At 39.4% G+C, this 15,230-nt stretch overlaps 1 protein-coding gene across 2 annotated transcripts; it reads left to right on the forward strand.

Moving 5' to 3' along the window:
• Nucleotides 1–184: 184 nt before the first annotated feature.
• Nucleotides 185–10,161, forward strand: Nadsyn (NAD synthetase). Of its 2 annotated transcripts, none has more exons than XM_022843153.2 (13): nucleotides 185–744; nucleotides 1,071–1,131; nucleotides 2,545–2,638; nucleotides 2,905–3,035; nucleotides 3,388–3,564; nucleotides 3,994–4,240; nucleotides 4,827–5,059; nucleotides 5,175–5,298; nucleotides 5,504–5,720; nucleotides 6,091–6,420; nucleotides 6,801–7,009; nucleotides 7,596–7,714; nucleotides 8,693–10,161. In XM_022843153.2, the coding sequence occupies exons 1-12, from the start codon at nucleotides 660–662 to the stop codon at nucleotides 7,707–7,709; spliced, it is 2,022 nt and encodes a 673-aa protein (XP_022698888.1). In that variant the 5' UTR covers nucleotides 185–659; the 3' UTR covers nucleotides 7,710–7,714; nucleotides 8,693–10,161. The 2 variants fall into 2 exon arrangements, with proteins under 2 accessions (XP_022698888.1, XP_022698881.1); XM_022843146.2 differs by having other exon boundaries at nucleotides 188–744; nucleotides 7,464–7,714.
• The last annotated feature ends 5,069 nt before the right edge of the window (nucleotides 10,162–15,230 follow it).

Below are 15,230 nucleotides of genomic sequence, written 5' to 3' on the forward strand. Positions count from 1 at the left end.
TTTAGGTTTCTTTTTACTCCAATTACCACCTGATTGTAGGAACGGGCATCTAGTAGTAACGCGATAGACTGCGAGGATCGCCAGGCGAACAGATGAGGGTTCCCTTTCCCTCATCATGAAAATCATCATCTATCAAATCATTCCGTTTAACTCGTTACTATTTGGCGCCGTCACCATCAGTGAAACAGACGGAGCTGGCGACTGTCAAACGACGATCAAGTCACCAACTTTGCGCCGTCTGCCTGTTTGAAAACATTAGGGTTGTCGTCAGGATCACCTGTTTTCTATTTGGTTCTATTCCGTTCGTCAGTTCTCGTGTTGTCTGTGTTGTGTTGACTGTATATGTCGTTATTGAATAAAGCCCTGTTCGGGACACCCGGAGAAAATATTTTTATGGGAAGAACTCTCTACAGGGACCTGGGACTTTGTTGTCAGCAGGCTCAGGACGTTAGAAGTGGATGCGAAACGAGCTGGTGGACAAATCGACCGCCAATTTTTACCCTCTCGCTTATCCGTATTAGTGTCTAGGTTATTTTCACGGCTGGCCAATTTCATGCGCATTTATATGCTTCTCGGGGTAGGTCGTGGTTCGTTTTGTGTCTGTCTATGCGTGGTGATTTTTCGATAGTGTTTCGTTATTGGAGTGCTGCTGATACAGGATGGCAAGTGTTCTGTGCGTGTCGGGCTGTACGTTAAACCAATGGGCTCTTGATTTCACTGGAAACTACCGGCGGATCTTGGAGAGTAAGTGTAGAAAAGGATGTGCCGTTGGATAATGAGCCGTGTTTTCTAGTGCTAATAGAAATGTAGTAGGTGAATAGGAACAGTACTTCACGTTTTAGTCTGTTATTAAGAAAAATACAGGGTAGAATAATTTTACTCTCAACAATAGCCTGTTGTAAAAATGACCGAGTGTTTCCAGTCGATCGGTATCATCGTTAGTTAATATATTAATACTTGTGTCTCTACTGAACCAAAACCTACCTACGCTAGATATTATACGTGAAGCAATGGTGCGCTTGTTATGTTGAATAATATTTATATGAGTATTAACTGTGACGCATTTGCAGGTATAAAACGTGCGAAGGCTGCCGGTTCAAAGTATCGAAGTGGACCTGAACTTGAGATACCGTGAGTGAATTTTTTATCCAATAAGCATCAGTAGATGATCAACATCGGAAGCTGTATACCATTAAATGGCCATGTTTGAAACAAATGCGGCTTATAACGTTCGCCCCCAGGCAGAAGTAGACTGAAATATTCTGATTGTAAATGAGTAGGTGTTTGCAATAAAATTCGACCAGTTTACGGACTTCAAGGAAACGAAATACAGTTTTAATTCTGTTTTACAGGCTATCCCAAGTTACTTTACAGTATTGGCTAGTTTGGGTTGCCCCATGAATGTCTTTATAAAATCCTTATTTGGATTCGCCTTACTGTGTCAAAGTTAGCCACAAAGACGTACTCCCTTATAAAAATATTACTTTCTGTGAATTATCTTTTGCCGTATGTATTACAGAGGATAAGAAGTCGGAAACAATAGAAAGTTTTGTCTCTTCTACTAACAAAATAATTTGCAACTTCTCTCCACATCCATCTATGATTAACCCTTCTACATCATCCATTTACCAAGGAGGCTAAGGTCGATCATGTCAAAAAGTTTAGTTCTAGATTGACCTCTTGGAACCATTCAAGTGACTCCGACGTATTTTAGATATTTATGACATGTATCAAACCCTTGAATCAACGGGAGGAAATTTAACATATTTACGAAAGACAAGTCTTGAGGCTGAAACAGAGACATCAATTTCTTTAGACAAAAGAAACATGAGCAAACGTCGAATTAGATAGTAGATAATAAGACTGAAGATAGCGGAGTGATCATAAGATTTATTTATTTTCGCGCTCTTACTGTAAAAAATATAGAAGTAGCAATGTTTTCAGTGTTGTTATGTTATTAATATGCTAAACGCACTTCAATAGCTTTCAATTTATTATGGTCAAATAATCGTCAAGTACGATTACTCGACGGCAGCATTGATCATGGTAAAGTTATAAAAAGCTTCACACTTGCATACTGTGCATCCAGCTTTTTAATTGAATCCCAGCCGAGGCTAACTCTTAAGGCTTTATAACTTCGCGAGAGAGAAAGTTGCTATAAGACACGCCCGCGACGGACAGGTAGAGCGTATGAATATAAAAACAAAATTGTTCCATAGAAATCAGTACCTAAGGCCTCACACTCCCTTTACCTGAAAATGTGCTGCACATACTGGCATCAATGGTTTGATTCATAAATGCTAGTACATAGAAAAGAATTTACAAAAAGCTTGATATTCCTGTCTAAAGATGCGAACAGATTATGATAAGTGCGGAATATTTAGAACTGTTAAATCATGCATAGTTCGATTTAGAATGCTTATTCTCTAATATGCTGGAACTAATTTGAATAGAATGAAATTATTCAGTTCAAGAACCCATTTCATATACCGTTGAATGCCTGTGATCACAAATCCCGCCATTCGTTACATTTTCCTCTTCCAGTGGCTATGGATGTGCGGATCATTTCTTCGAGTTCGACACAGAGCTCCATTCGTGGGAAGTTTTGGCCAAGCTTCTTGATGATTCGTCCACATTTGTAAGACATAAATTTTATGTCACAGTCGATACAGATTAACTTATCAGACCTACTATTTATTTCACAATTAATTCATATTGCTATTTCCGCCATTGTGACGACTGTCCGGTCTTAGATAGATTGACATTTTGCAGTTGTTTCACATATTTAATTGTATAAGAATATATAAACAAAATTTATTATCATTATATAATAATTACGTAACAAATTATTAAATATGTAATCATTTTTACACTTCAGCCAAATCGCATGTTATATATTTTCAGGATATTATATGCGATGTGGGAATGGCCGTATCTTTGCGCGGGGTTCTGTACAACGTCCGTGTCATCTTTCTTAACAAGAAAATTTTGCTTATTCGTCCTAAAATGACCCTATGTGATGACGGAAACTACAGGTATACATGTTATTATACTTGATTTTCGTCATCTTTTTGTACTTTCTATCAGGAACTCACAATTCCGAACCATGGAATGTTGTGGATTTAATTGAATTATTCACGTGTTCTGCGCAAATCGTTCGTTATAAATGAAGCATACTGATGAATATTTTAATAATGATTGTTAATAGTTTTCAAGCTAAATTTTGTATTTAATAGAATTTCTTTATTTTAAGAGTGCGGTCTTTGCCCAGTCGTTAACGAGGTGCCACAATTTTTTGATTCATTGTCGAGTTGAAAATTCAATACAGCCGACAATTTTTGTTGGCTTCTCGCTGTATCGAAGTGCTAATTGAATTTGTTCTTATAGAGAATCCCGGTGGTTTACACCTTGGCGATATCGAAAACATACTGAGGAATACACCCTACCGCCGATGGTGACTCGGCTTACCGAACAGGTCAAAGTTCCTTTTGGGGACGCTTTGCTCGAGACCAAAGATTCATTGATAGGCTATGAGATCTGTGAAGAGTTATGGAATCCGAATAGGTTGGTTGACGAAGCACTGTTAGTATCCACACATTTAGTTCGATTCTTGTTCTTTGAGTACTTATTAGATTTCAAAATGGTACATTGTAACATATATATATGATATCTACGGAATTACGCACAGTTTAGTTAAAAATTACCTCATTTATAGCTTAATTTTGAATAGCATTGAATTCATGCGGAAATTCAGGCTGAAACTCACGAAGACTTTATATAGAATATTAGATTGGTCAAAGAAAAAGGACTTAAATTTGTATCGAACTCTTGTTTTTGCATCCTCTGATACTGAGCAATGATTGAGCATGTAATGCAAAAAGAAAATTGATCCGTATTTACATGTAGCAGTGGTAAAACGATTTGCCTAGCCTTTCTGTGTATATGAAAAGTTGTTACATGTAATTTTTTACCGATTTAAACTTGCAATTATAGCACAAACATTGACGCGTGCTTGTGTGGGGCAGAAATCATTTTCAACTCGTCCGGATCATATCATGAACTGCGAAAACGAAATCTCATCCGTGATCTGGTCGCATCTGCCTCATTGAAGTCAGCTTGTGTTTATGTTTTTTCGAATCTGCGTGGCTGTGACGGGGAACGCGTCTATTACCAAGGCTTGTCAAATATAACTATGAACGGGCGGTTTCTCGCTGTCGGCAAACAATTTGGTCTTGAAGAGGTATACGTTTTATAATCATATAGTTTCACATAAGCATGGCCAAAAAATCTTCTCACTTTGGCTTTGAGAAGACGAAAAGAAAAAAAGGAGAAATACGGCGTCATATTTTACAAATATTTAGCACGCCTAATGTATCCTTATAGATTACTATACCTAAGCATCTCTTGTGCGTACCATATTCGCTACTTTTAGGAAACAGATCATTCATTAAAAGCGAGATGTCAGATTATATTATTAATTAATGATTTTAACCAGCTTCTTGAAAATGCACTAATGTTTTTTTATCGAAAAAAATCTAACAATGTAAAATTCACTATTGCCAACAAATGATTGACAATATCAAATTATTATATAGGGTTTAATATCTACATCCGAAATAATATCAAGAAAAGGACTTTTTCAAAAGTAGGCTTCGTTTCAACAAGGACTTCTAAACATTTTTGTGTAATTTTTTTTTTATTATTATCATCACTATTATTATGATTTTAATATTCCTGCTAGTTTCAAGTACGATGATGCATCAATGTTCACATAGCTTTTCCTTTTTTCCTAATAACAAAAAGTCAATTTCTGATGCATTTTGCAGGTCGAGGTAATAACGGCCAAGTTCTTCATCGAGGACATCCGAGCTCGACGTGCGATATTCCGTTCCCGAGGATGGGCTAGTACAACGATGGCCATGTACCCTCATGTCCGTGCAGATATTTACCTTGTTTCAAGCATCGGAGGAAGTGCTAATACACCTATTGAATGGCCAGAAATGGTTGCTGAAATGGAAATTTCTTTAGGACCTGCTTGTTGGCTATGGGACTATCTCAGGTAAGCACTTTCATGCATGTTCTTGTAACATAACAAATGGGGGTTTGAAGATTTGCTTTGTTTCCTTTGGTTTCGAAGGGTTCATTCTCTAACTTATTTTTATTTCCGCCCGTAGGCGTTCCGGTCAAGGCGGTTTCTTTCTTCCCCTGAGTGGCGGGGTTGATTCAGCCTCCGTGGGTACAATCGTGTATTCAATGTGCACCCTCATCGACGAGGCGATCAAAGCCGGCAACCAGGAGGTAAGTTGTATCTCTCAAGTGCTTTACCCTTGGGAGTTTACAATCGTTTATAAATATGATGAAAGACTTGTTCAATGCTATTTTCCCTTAGTTGGATAAATGAATGTTAGATACCCATTCTGTCGCGTAAAAAGCGTTCTCTTGCTTAATAAGTATTCATCCTCATTAAGCCTCGATAAACCCTATAATGGTCTGTATTATGAAGGTACTTGGCGATCTGCGAACTGTAATTGGCGACTCGAAGTATATGCCACCGGAAAGTAGTGGTGCACGAGAGATTTGCCAAAAATTGTTGTTTACTTGTTATATGGGTACTGAGAACTCCTCGCAAAAAACGAAATCGGCAGCGAAGAATTTTGCTTCTCAGATCGGCGCCAGCCATCAAAGCATTATTATTGATACCGCCGTCAGGGCGATTGTTGGTAAGTTCGCATTTAATATGTATATCATATGTGCATTAATATACGTATGAGTAATGGCTTAGTTTTTATATGCAATTGTTTTCACTTGGGACAAACAACGCATATTGAGGAGGGATAATAGATGCAAATTGACGAGCGTTGGAATTTACCATAAAGATTGCCAGCTAATGCTTATGTAATCGATTTGCTTCCTTTTTTCAACACACCATTTTTATCTATAAAATATTTCATAGCTTTTCCCATTGGTAGTAACGATTAATGATTCGCAACGAAAATCGTCTCCTCAAATAAATTTCGTGTTTGACTTTATTTTTCTAGATCAATAGATATGTGTATTAATTCTCGTTCTATGCGCGCTATATTTCCGTAGCAATATTTGTTAGCGTTATGGGTGGACGAGTGCCAAAGTTCCAGGCACACGGGGGCTCCACTCGTGAAGATCTTGCTTTGCAAAACGTTCAGGCGCGAGTTAGAATGCTTTTAAGCTATCTATTCGCGCAGCTCCTTCTGTGGGGAAGCGAACGGCCTGGGGGATTGCTTGTTTTGGCGACGGGTAATATGGACGAAGCACTCCGAGGGTATCTCACGAAATACGATTGTTCGAGCGGCGATATCAACCCTATTGGGAGCATCTCGAAGACAGATCTTAAAAAGTTTCTACGATTTGCTGTCGGCCACTTTAACCTTAACTCGTTGGAAGGTAATTCAAATACGCCTCGATTTAGAGATAAATAATCTATATTAATTTTTAATCTTTATTTTATTTTTAGTCAGACTAATATACGAATATATAGATTTACATTGTTCCAGTTTTAAGAACGATCACTGTTAACCGCATTCTGATTCTTATATGTGCAACTAAGTTTGACATCGTAGGTTACGACACACATTTAGATCAGTACAACTTAAGGTACATTTTTTAATTTAAAAAAATCATCGTGACGTTTATCAAGCTGACTTCTCATTCAGTAAAATAGTTCGTATCTCACATCTAACGTGTAATTTATGCAAATTTATAGAATAAGATTAACGCTGAAAGCATTTTCTCTAACATAGGTGCCCTTGATTGGTGTTCCACAGGCATTTTAGATGCTCCTCCGACGGCCGAGCTGACACCTCTGCGCGAAGGACAAGTGGTGCAAACTGACGAGGCCGATATGGGCATGACGTACGCCGAATTGTCGACATATGGCAGCTTGCGAAAACAACATGGCTGTGGACCTCTCGCTATGTATTTGCGAATCACCGCTGAGGAGCCCTCGGCAAGACCTGCGGATGTTGCTAGGAAAGTTAGTACAAACAGAACTGATTACCACTGCGTCAAATGAGATGGCTAATGGAGTTACTAAGTATTGCATTTTAAATGTTGGATAGACAAGCGAGCGGTGCCGGAAAACTTGGCAGCTGAGTTGATAAGATTCATTCGCTATAAACATTTTTTTCACTAAGTAACTAGTTCGAAGTCCAGTCAAAGGCACGCGCCACAAACGGGTATGAGATGCCACAAAGCTTCGTACTAGCAATCTGAGATTTGTTAGCCCACTAATGCATCTTGGCTATTAAAATAATTTTCAATAATAATAATTTTCAGAAAAATGCTAGAATACTCAATAAATCCATTTTAGATTTTTAGAAAGAGACTCGTTTAGGTCCGATGCAATAGCATTAGGGCTTACAGATATTGTATCATATCCTGAAATATTGATATTAATACAACGTGTTTCTTACCTGTTGGTATTCAAGGTTAAACATTTCTTCAAAATGTACTCAATTAATCGCCACAAGACAACTGTATTAACGCCAGCATACCACGCTGAAAGTTACAGTCCCGACGATAACCGTTTCGATCATCGACCTTTTCTTTACAATCCACAGTGGAAATGGCAGTTCAAGAGTATTGACCGCTACGTTTCACAAATGGCGATTTCATCTCACCCTCGGACGCTACTTTCATCTGGAAGTCTCAGTCGGAAGCCCGAGCTTGTTTAATTTGTGTATGTTTTCGTCTTCTCAATGTTGAAATCTTAACTTTCAATCAATTGGAAATATTTTTATTCTTGCCACAAAGGCAAAAGTTTTTAAAGCTTTTATTTGACTTTATTCAGACTGCGTAATTCTTTACTTCCTGTAGCGGTTATTATATACTGCTCAGTATCACAAGGGCGATGAGACCACCTTTTTTCTCCTCATCTTTCTATAAGGAAATAGCAGCAGTATGACAAGATATATTTATGGTTGTTTGTTGTCGGTGTGTAAAAAAAATGTTAATTGAGCTAATTAGCGTCCCGGTTGTGCGAGTTGTCTGAGTATAGAACGAGGACAAATAAAGTTTCTCATAGACAAACCGGACAATTATACTCGGCTTTGTATGTGCAATAAGAGTCGAGATCCGTTCCTATAACAAGGAGGAAGTGAGTGAAAACGACGAAGAGATTGTCGTATGGGGTTGTGACATCCCCGTGCCTGTTTTTTGGTCAATGAGTTAGTTTTTCTCTGTTCATAAATATAGCGCAAACCAAATGTTTGCCTATTTATGATTTTTAGGCACCATCGGCCCGCCGGTGTATTTTTGTGTCAGTGATACGAACACTGCCAAGAACGCAGTATATAGAAGACATATATATATATATATATATATATGGTGTTGGGACAAAATTGATGTTGTCTTTCAGCTGCATCTAAATGAAAACAATAAAAAAGAACGTTATCGAGACGAAATTTTTTGCATATGCAAGCAGAAATAAGCCTGACAAGCGCGTTTATTTACTATGACTGCCACTTTGAGTTTCTCGAAAATCTAAAGATATAAAAAGTGAAAAAAATCAAAAGATGCGAGCGAGCCCAGAAAGGCGAGCCGTTGTAGCCTATATAAACAACCGTATAAACAATTATCACTTGCCGAGCCTCTAGTATTTTCGGATTATAAGACATGGCTTTCTGTTTTCTTTTTGGTAAATTTTTGATCCTTTTAGTTTTACCTCTACTCCGGCTCTGGTGGTCTAGGAAGAACGGTTTTCTTCTAGTAGTAATGACGAATCAGAATGCCCGATACGACTAACAGTTCACAAGATTGCGCCACGATTTATCCCGTACGCTCTGTATATGTATAATAGATATGTATCTGAATGCTTGATATTGTTCATTTGACGCACTGTTACGAACCATTGTTGGTGAGGGTTATATAAATGATTAACGCCTTGTCAAAAAGACATTCATTCTCCAAAACAAAATGCCTTATTTAAACGAGTATGTTAAACAGATAAAGTGCGACGGGATCGTATGAGTTACTATTAGCATTACTAAAATAAATAACGTGTTACAGAATAAAGGCTCAATTATTTTTTGCAGTAATCGCTTTCAACGGTTCTAATTATTGCTATTTTGCAAGCATTACCTCTATGATTTTTAACCATCTACCAGGCCATCTCAAAGACGAAACACAGTTTTATTAATATTTTTGTTTGTGCTAGAGAAAGTAATTTAAGGAAACTGATGCTATTCTTAATAACAGTCTGGCTACTTAATATTAATCTGAAAAACGAAAAAATGTATGACAACTCTAAATAGTATAGCAAAATGTGCTGTTCCTAGAAAACCTCTGGTATTAAAAAAGAGGCCGGAATATGATGAAACTGGATAATTAAAAAAAATCCGTTTGAAAAATTATAATAATTTCACGTGCTACAGAAGAACGTGACCGTTTTCGCTTCTTAAAAAAATTAATTCGTTACCGGTATGATTGTTTGTTTAGGACCTAAGAGTACAAAAACAGTCGTCGAATCGTTAAAATTACCTATTAAATACATTACCATTACATACGAATACATAATATGAATATTTATTTAAAAGGTCTAGAATAGGCTTCTGAAATTTCTAATCAATCAGCGCATGAACCCCATTAATCACATATTGATTAGCCCATATGATATATTTCAATTGAGTTATAACTAAGATTACTGGATGTATCGGCTAGACCTGCAAGCTTTTCCTGAAACATTGCGGATGATCTCCTATCGCCATCTAATTATCACTTACTGATACAATTTTTTTTGTTGGGTTTTTCATTGGAGAACCCCGCCTCGGTAAACCATTGGGGGCCAAAACGACACGAAGTTCCGTTGGATTTATTACTGATCAGTTATGCGTACATGTTGCTTATATTGTTTATTCGCCTCATTTGTGTATACTACACGAGCATATTATAATGAAAATAGGGAACTCGATTTTTTTCGACACATGAGTACGGTTGCTGTCATCATTGCTTACTACGTTCCAATACGTGCTATTAAATACAATATAACTTATTTTGTACGAACTTATGGAGTTAATGTTTTAAAACTTTCTGGTATTTATATTAGCGGTCCGCATTTCTCCAAAATCGATTATAGCACTAGTAATACGTGCAAAATAAATACTATAGCATTTTGTTGCTGTCATTACACGAATATGTATTCCTTTCATTTTTAAATAGCCATAGTGCGCTCTTACCATAACACCTCTGTGTCTTGAAATCAAACATCCCGGTATCGCTACTAACTCGTTCCAGCCGTTACTAGGGTGTAATGTCGATAGATAAGTAAATATCAGCTTTAAGCTACTAATTTTTAGGATAGCCTAGTTGAGTCCCTGTGATAACTTAGTTAAAAACGTGCTTACCTGCTATAAAATGAAGAAATTTATATTACGTTCATCAAAAACCAATGTCCGCCTTTTTTCAAAAGCTCCTTTTCGCTTACTTTATCCACTTCGATATAGCGGTTGAATGCGCTCTTGCTTTTTGATTTGTTCGTTGTGTGGCGCAATTTGAGATAAAATTCACGTCCAAACAATGTTCCTAAGGCATTTTCGACACCCACTTTATTTCGTCTTTAGCCGAAGTTATAGATAAAATAGAGTAGGTGTCGAAATAGCACTACATACTTACTCTGTGTATTGGGTTTTATAACTAAAAGAACTGCTTGAAGACAAACGCAAAGATCTCATCTAGAAGATACATCCTATTCTCAGCCAATCTAAGTTGACGAAGACTTCGGATAGTACTCATTAACCTGTCGTGAATATAGGATGCAAATACCCGACTCCCGTCCATCGCTCTTTCATTGAGGGAACTGCAACGTTACAACTACATCGTATACAGTATATAATACTAATCTGGCTTCTAGCCATGACACAACAAATTGTTAGCAATGCCAAGGGTGTCTATTTCTAGAGCACTGGTGAATGCACCATTAGGCAGACCATTTCCTTTGATTTTAAAGAAGTTGGTAAAAGAGTTGTCCTTATGTAGGTTGCGGAATATCCACCCGTCGTTTTCTTGGAAAGGTGCAGTACATAGGACGCCTAATTGTTATCTAGAATTAACATCGGTGTCATCCGGAATAATCTTAATAGATGTGTTTGGTTTATGGGATTTTGTCCAAATAATATCTTCCTCTTTAAACATTGAGAGCTTGCGTGTCCTTCCAACCAAGTGTAACGGACAAGAAAACATGGCTTCTCATCATTTACCAGCATCGCATCCGGCACTGTGCAAAGCGCAGCCATAATAGCGGGTTCTTTCACAGAATTGTTAGGTTAATAAAGGGCGCCGTCTTTCTCTATACGAGGAAAAACATTATTTACATTTAGTGGGCCTGGAAGGATTTTGTTGAAAGACGCTTGAAACTAACAAAATGGTTAACAAGAACCTGTGTATGGCACAGATACGTTGAAACAGGTCTATAAAATAGAAAAGAGTCAACAGACAAGAGTCGTTCCCATGGTAGTGCAGTGTAAACTTGTTTTTAAAATTAAACTCATAAAGACGCGGCGCCTTATGTTCGACACGGGGCCTAGAAACACTTTCCCTCGTGGTAGAAGGATCCAGGCATCGGCAGCAATGCCTAGCGCTTCAAAAACTCGACACAAGACTCAAAATATTTCGAAACGAAGTCATCGCATCCACGGCCGTGTCAAATGCCACCTGGCAAAGATACGAAAATCGTCTTGCAAAAGCTTGACTGGTACTACCATTAAATTCAATCAGCAGGTTGAATGAAGTTCGTTACTTCATAAGTGAGTCGTTTCAGGCTAGCTGATTTCAGTGTAATAAACAGTTACAATTGTTTTGTTATAAACCTATTGAATAACGTAGGCCTTTAATATTATGTCCCAATAATCCGAATGCCCTGTTTAGTAATTACGCAGCCCTTCTCTAATGCTTAATGGTGAACGTTGTAGTAATAACGATCCCGTTCATTGGTTCCCACTAGCGGTCACAAGCCGTTGATAAGCTCCTCAAGTGGGCCAGGTCCGTCCAATATGCGTATTAAAAACTAATGCAGAAAGGCAATTTTTTCATACATAGATATAAATGCAATACATAAGCGACATATTTGGATTATGGCATAGAGGCAAATTTTGTTGCTAGGCGCAATAGTAAACATAGATATGCCGTTGACATGCCTTAGGGTCGATTAAATCTGCGACAAATTATCGCGACCTCATCTATTAGCAGAGCTACAAATATGCTTTTAATGTGTGGCATTTTAATGAATCTGAAGAAGCATTTAGCTTCATGATTGAATGCTAGTCACGCCCTTTTGAATTGAAATTCTTCCTCTGCAAAACTTGTACGCAACTTAATCATCTTACACTTGTGAGCTGACTGTCGAAGAGAACTGCAACGTAATTGTTACTTGGAAATAAGCAAGCGTTCAATTGCTTAATCTATTAATATTTCTTACAGGCTCTTCAATAAAAACACCATATTCCAATGGCGCGAGGGTTGCGGATTTCGCTAAGTTTCTTACTAGTAAAATGTTATCGTTCCCTACGACATGTTTTATTTACAATGAACTCACATTAAATTCGCTAGTAACGATACTTCCTCTCTCTCTCTCTCTCTCTATATATATATATATATATATATATTAGGCAGTAGCGCAGCAGCATCTCTTCAGATAGAGTAGAACGAGCAAGTAACAAGAGGTACCGCCCCACCTCGTTCTGTCCCCCTTTTTTCTTAGGTGAGCACCACCCGCGAGCACTAGTTAGAGCTGCCCCTCCCCCAACTACCGTCCCATGATGGCATAGAATGTTGTGTAGCAATGGCGGTGCTGATGATCTCAATAACTGTATTGTTCATGCCAATCTCGCCTTCGTTTGAGTATTGGTACTGGCCATGCTAGCGGGGGTGTAGTGGCCGTTAGGCCCACTCTTCCGTACTTAACCAGTGCTAACAAGGCGGCGCCCACTTCGTCACAGGCTAGGATTCGACGACACCACATTGCAGCTGCTTCCAACAGCAGCGACACTACAGCGTCCTCAGCACGTGTTAGCGGCACTCGCAGGCAGGCCTACTACACTACACAGTAGGCCTATGATACATGGCAATGTGAATCGTTGTACTCACTCAAAACCGGTGGTAGGAAGAATTTAGTAGCCTACGACGACGTTAACCACTATTTCAGCTTGATAGTAGGTGCGACGACCACACTGCCCTACGAACGGGTATGTAGTGGCATCACACTGAATGTGATGCCACAAGCGCAAGTAAGCCTGCAGCTGGATAGTGGTTTAGGCCAGCGGTCCACCACTAACTATCATCAGCCTGATTCGTTGATGTGCTGCCGGATTGTCGTTCCCCAGATATATCCACCCCTCCTCCCGCTCCACCCCGCTCTTACATGTGCGCACATATACGCACACTTCAAGAAAGATACACTGTTCACCAATGCTGAATAGTTGCGACACGATTCTGGAGGACACGGAGGCCAATTTAGGGTCAATCGTCTTAACTTTTAGATGGCCATATAAAATGCAAGGTGTTTTACCGTAATCGTACAACAATTCCGTGGCAGTAGTCTGCTTTATAAGTTTATGTAATACACGGATAAGACTTGTTTCTCCGCAGCCGGTTACTTGCTCATTTCCTAGCTAATTGTAACACCTCGGCTGGAGCGTGGATAAAAGGAACCATCTTCGGCTATATTGATACAATTCTACTATAGGATCTGGTAATCGAAATGCCAACTGGGACAGTGATTTTGACAATTTCTTCGGAAATTCAACTGCTTCATTAACACGAGTGTAATTTTTATAATACGTTTTGGTCTTAAAACTGAATGTTACAAAGAAACCATCTCATTGTCGAATATACATAAAGTCTATGTGTATGCTGCTATTATAAGATAATATAAAAGACGAACGAACAATTCAGCCAGTTCAAGTAATAAAAGATCAGAAACCAAGGGGGGGATACTCACTAGTCGCTTCCTTGGATAACCTGTCGGAAGCGCGTTATTACCAACAAACGATTACATGTGATGAACGCTAACGATGGACCCATCTTTGCCGAGCTTGCCCAAAATCATTCCATTTACCGTTAGTAAGCAATTAGTTTAGTTTATGGTCGCTATGGCCACTTTATTCTCAGCGACTAGTCATTCCCTTTCGCAAACCCCAGTTCTAACTCTGCCTAGCAGTTATCACTCGAAAACAAGCCAATGTCGAATTCGATAATCTTTGGATACCCTCGTGTTTTGGCACTCCTTTAGTATGGACTTAATAAAATAAAGCTATATTCGTCTATGCTAGAAAATGTCCGAGCACTTCAATGTTACCCGCCAATAGTTCTAGTACGAGATAAATTTATGTCGATGCAACGCATCGGCAAAAAGTTGCATGCCTACATGTACTAGAAGCAGTTCCGAGTGATGCGCAGTAACTTCTTGAATACCGCTAACTTTGGCTCTTTCGATTTCTCCTTCCCCTGTTCGCTAAGACGCGGCTACACGGTAGCAATTAATAGTTGAAAAAAACCGAGGAAATATTTTTTCTCGTGCCCAGTCATGCGCACAGTGTTGTCTTCCTATGTTTCATATCTATGTCTGTATGTCAGCGGGCGTTGTACTCATACCAGGTGCACGGGACGAGCCCAAGCAGGGCTTGGCCTGTCGCCAGCACAGCCGCAGTTGTTGCCGAACGCGCAATCCACACGAGATGCGCAGTCGTCCGAGTGTAAGACTGCAGGCCTCTGTGCAGAACGAGCTAGCTCGGATTTTGTCGCGACTATCTTAGCCGTGGCTGCCAGGTGCAGTTAACTGCACGCAGCCCGTGCCGAAGAAGCCAACGGGAGCAGAGTAGTTAGGTTAACACTGGCGGCTGGTGCCGAACGCGGATGCGGAATCCTGGGACAGCATAGAACCGCGCAGTCAGGCAGCGGCTGGCCAGTCTCCAGCACCGAGTACCGAGCGGAACCACCAGCCGCAAACCAACTTCGATCTCTTCCGACCCAGGCACAACGGATCGTGCGGGTTATCTTTGGTTTAGGGTTGGATCGGTCGTTGGCTTGAACTCCTTTTCCTTCTCTCGCTCCTGCGCGCGAGCAGGACCATCGCGACAACAACAATAGCAGTAGCAGCGACAACAACTCAACTCGTAGCGTTCAATAAGGTGCGACGACTTCGTAACAACGGGATGAAGTTGATGCCTGGTGGGCCTGAAATCGGTAGTATATACACTAGCACT

This window comes from Varroa jacobsoni, unplaced genomic scaffold (genome assembly GCF_002532875.2).
Source record: "Varroa jacobsoni isolate VJ856 unplaced genomic scaffold, vjacob_1.0 scaffold_111, whole genome shotgun sequence".
Lineage (NCBI taxonomy): Eukaryota > Metazoa > Arthropoda > Arachnida > Mesostigmata > Varroidae > Varroa > Varroa jacobsoni.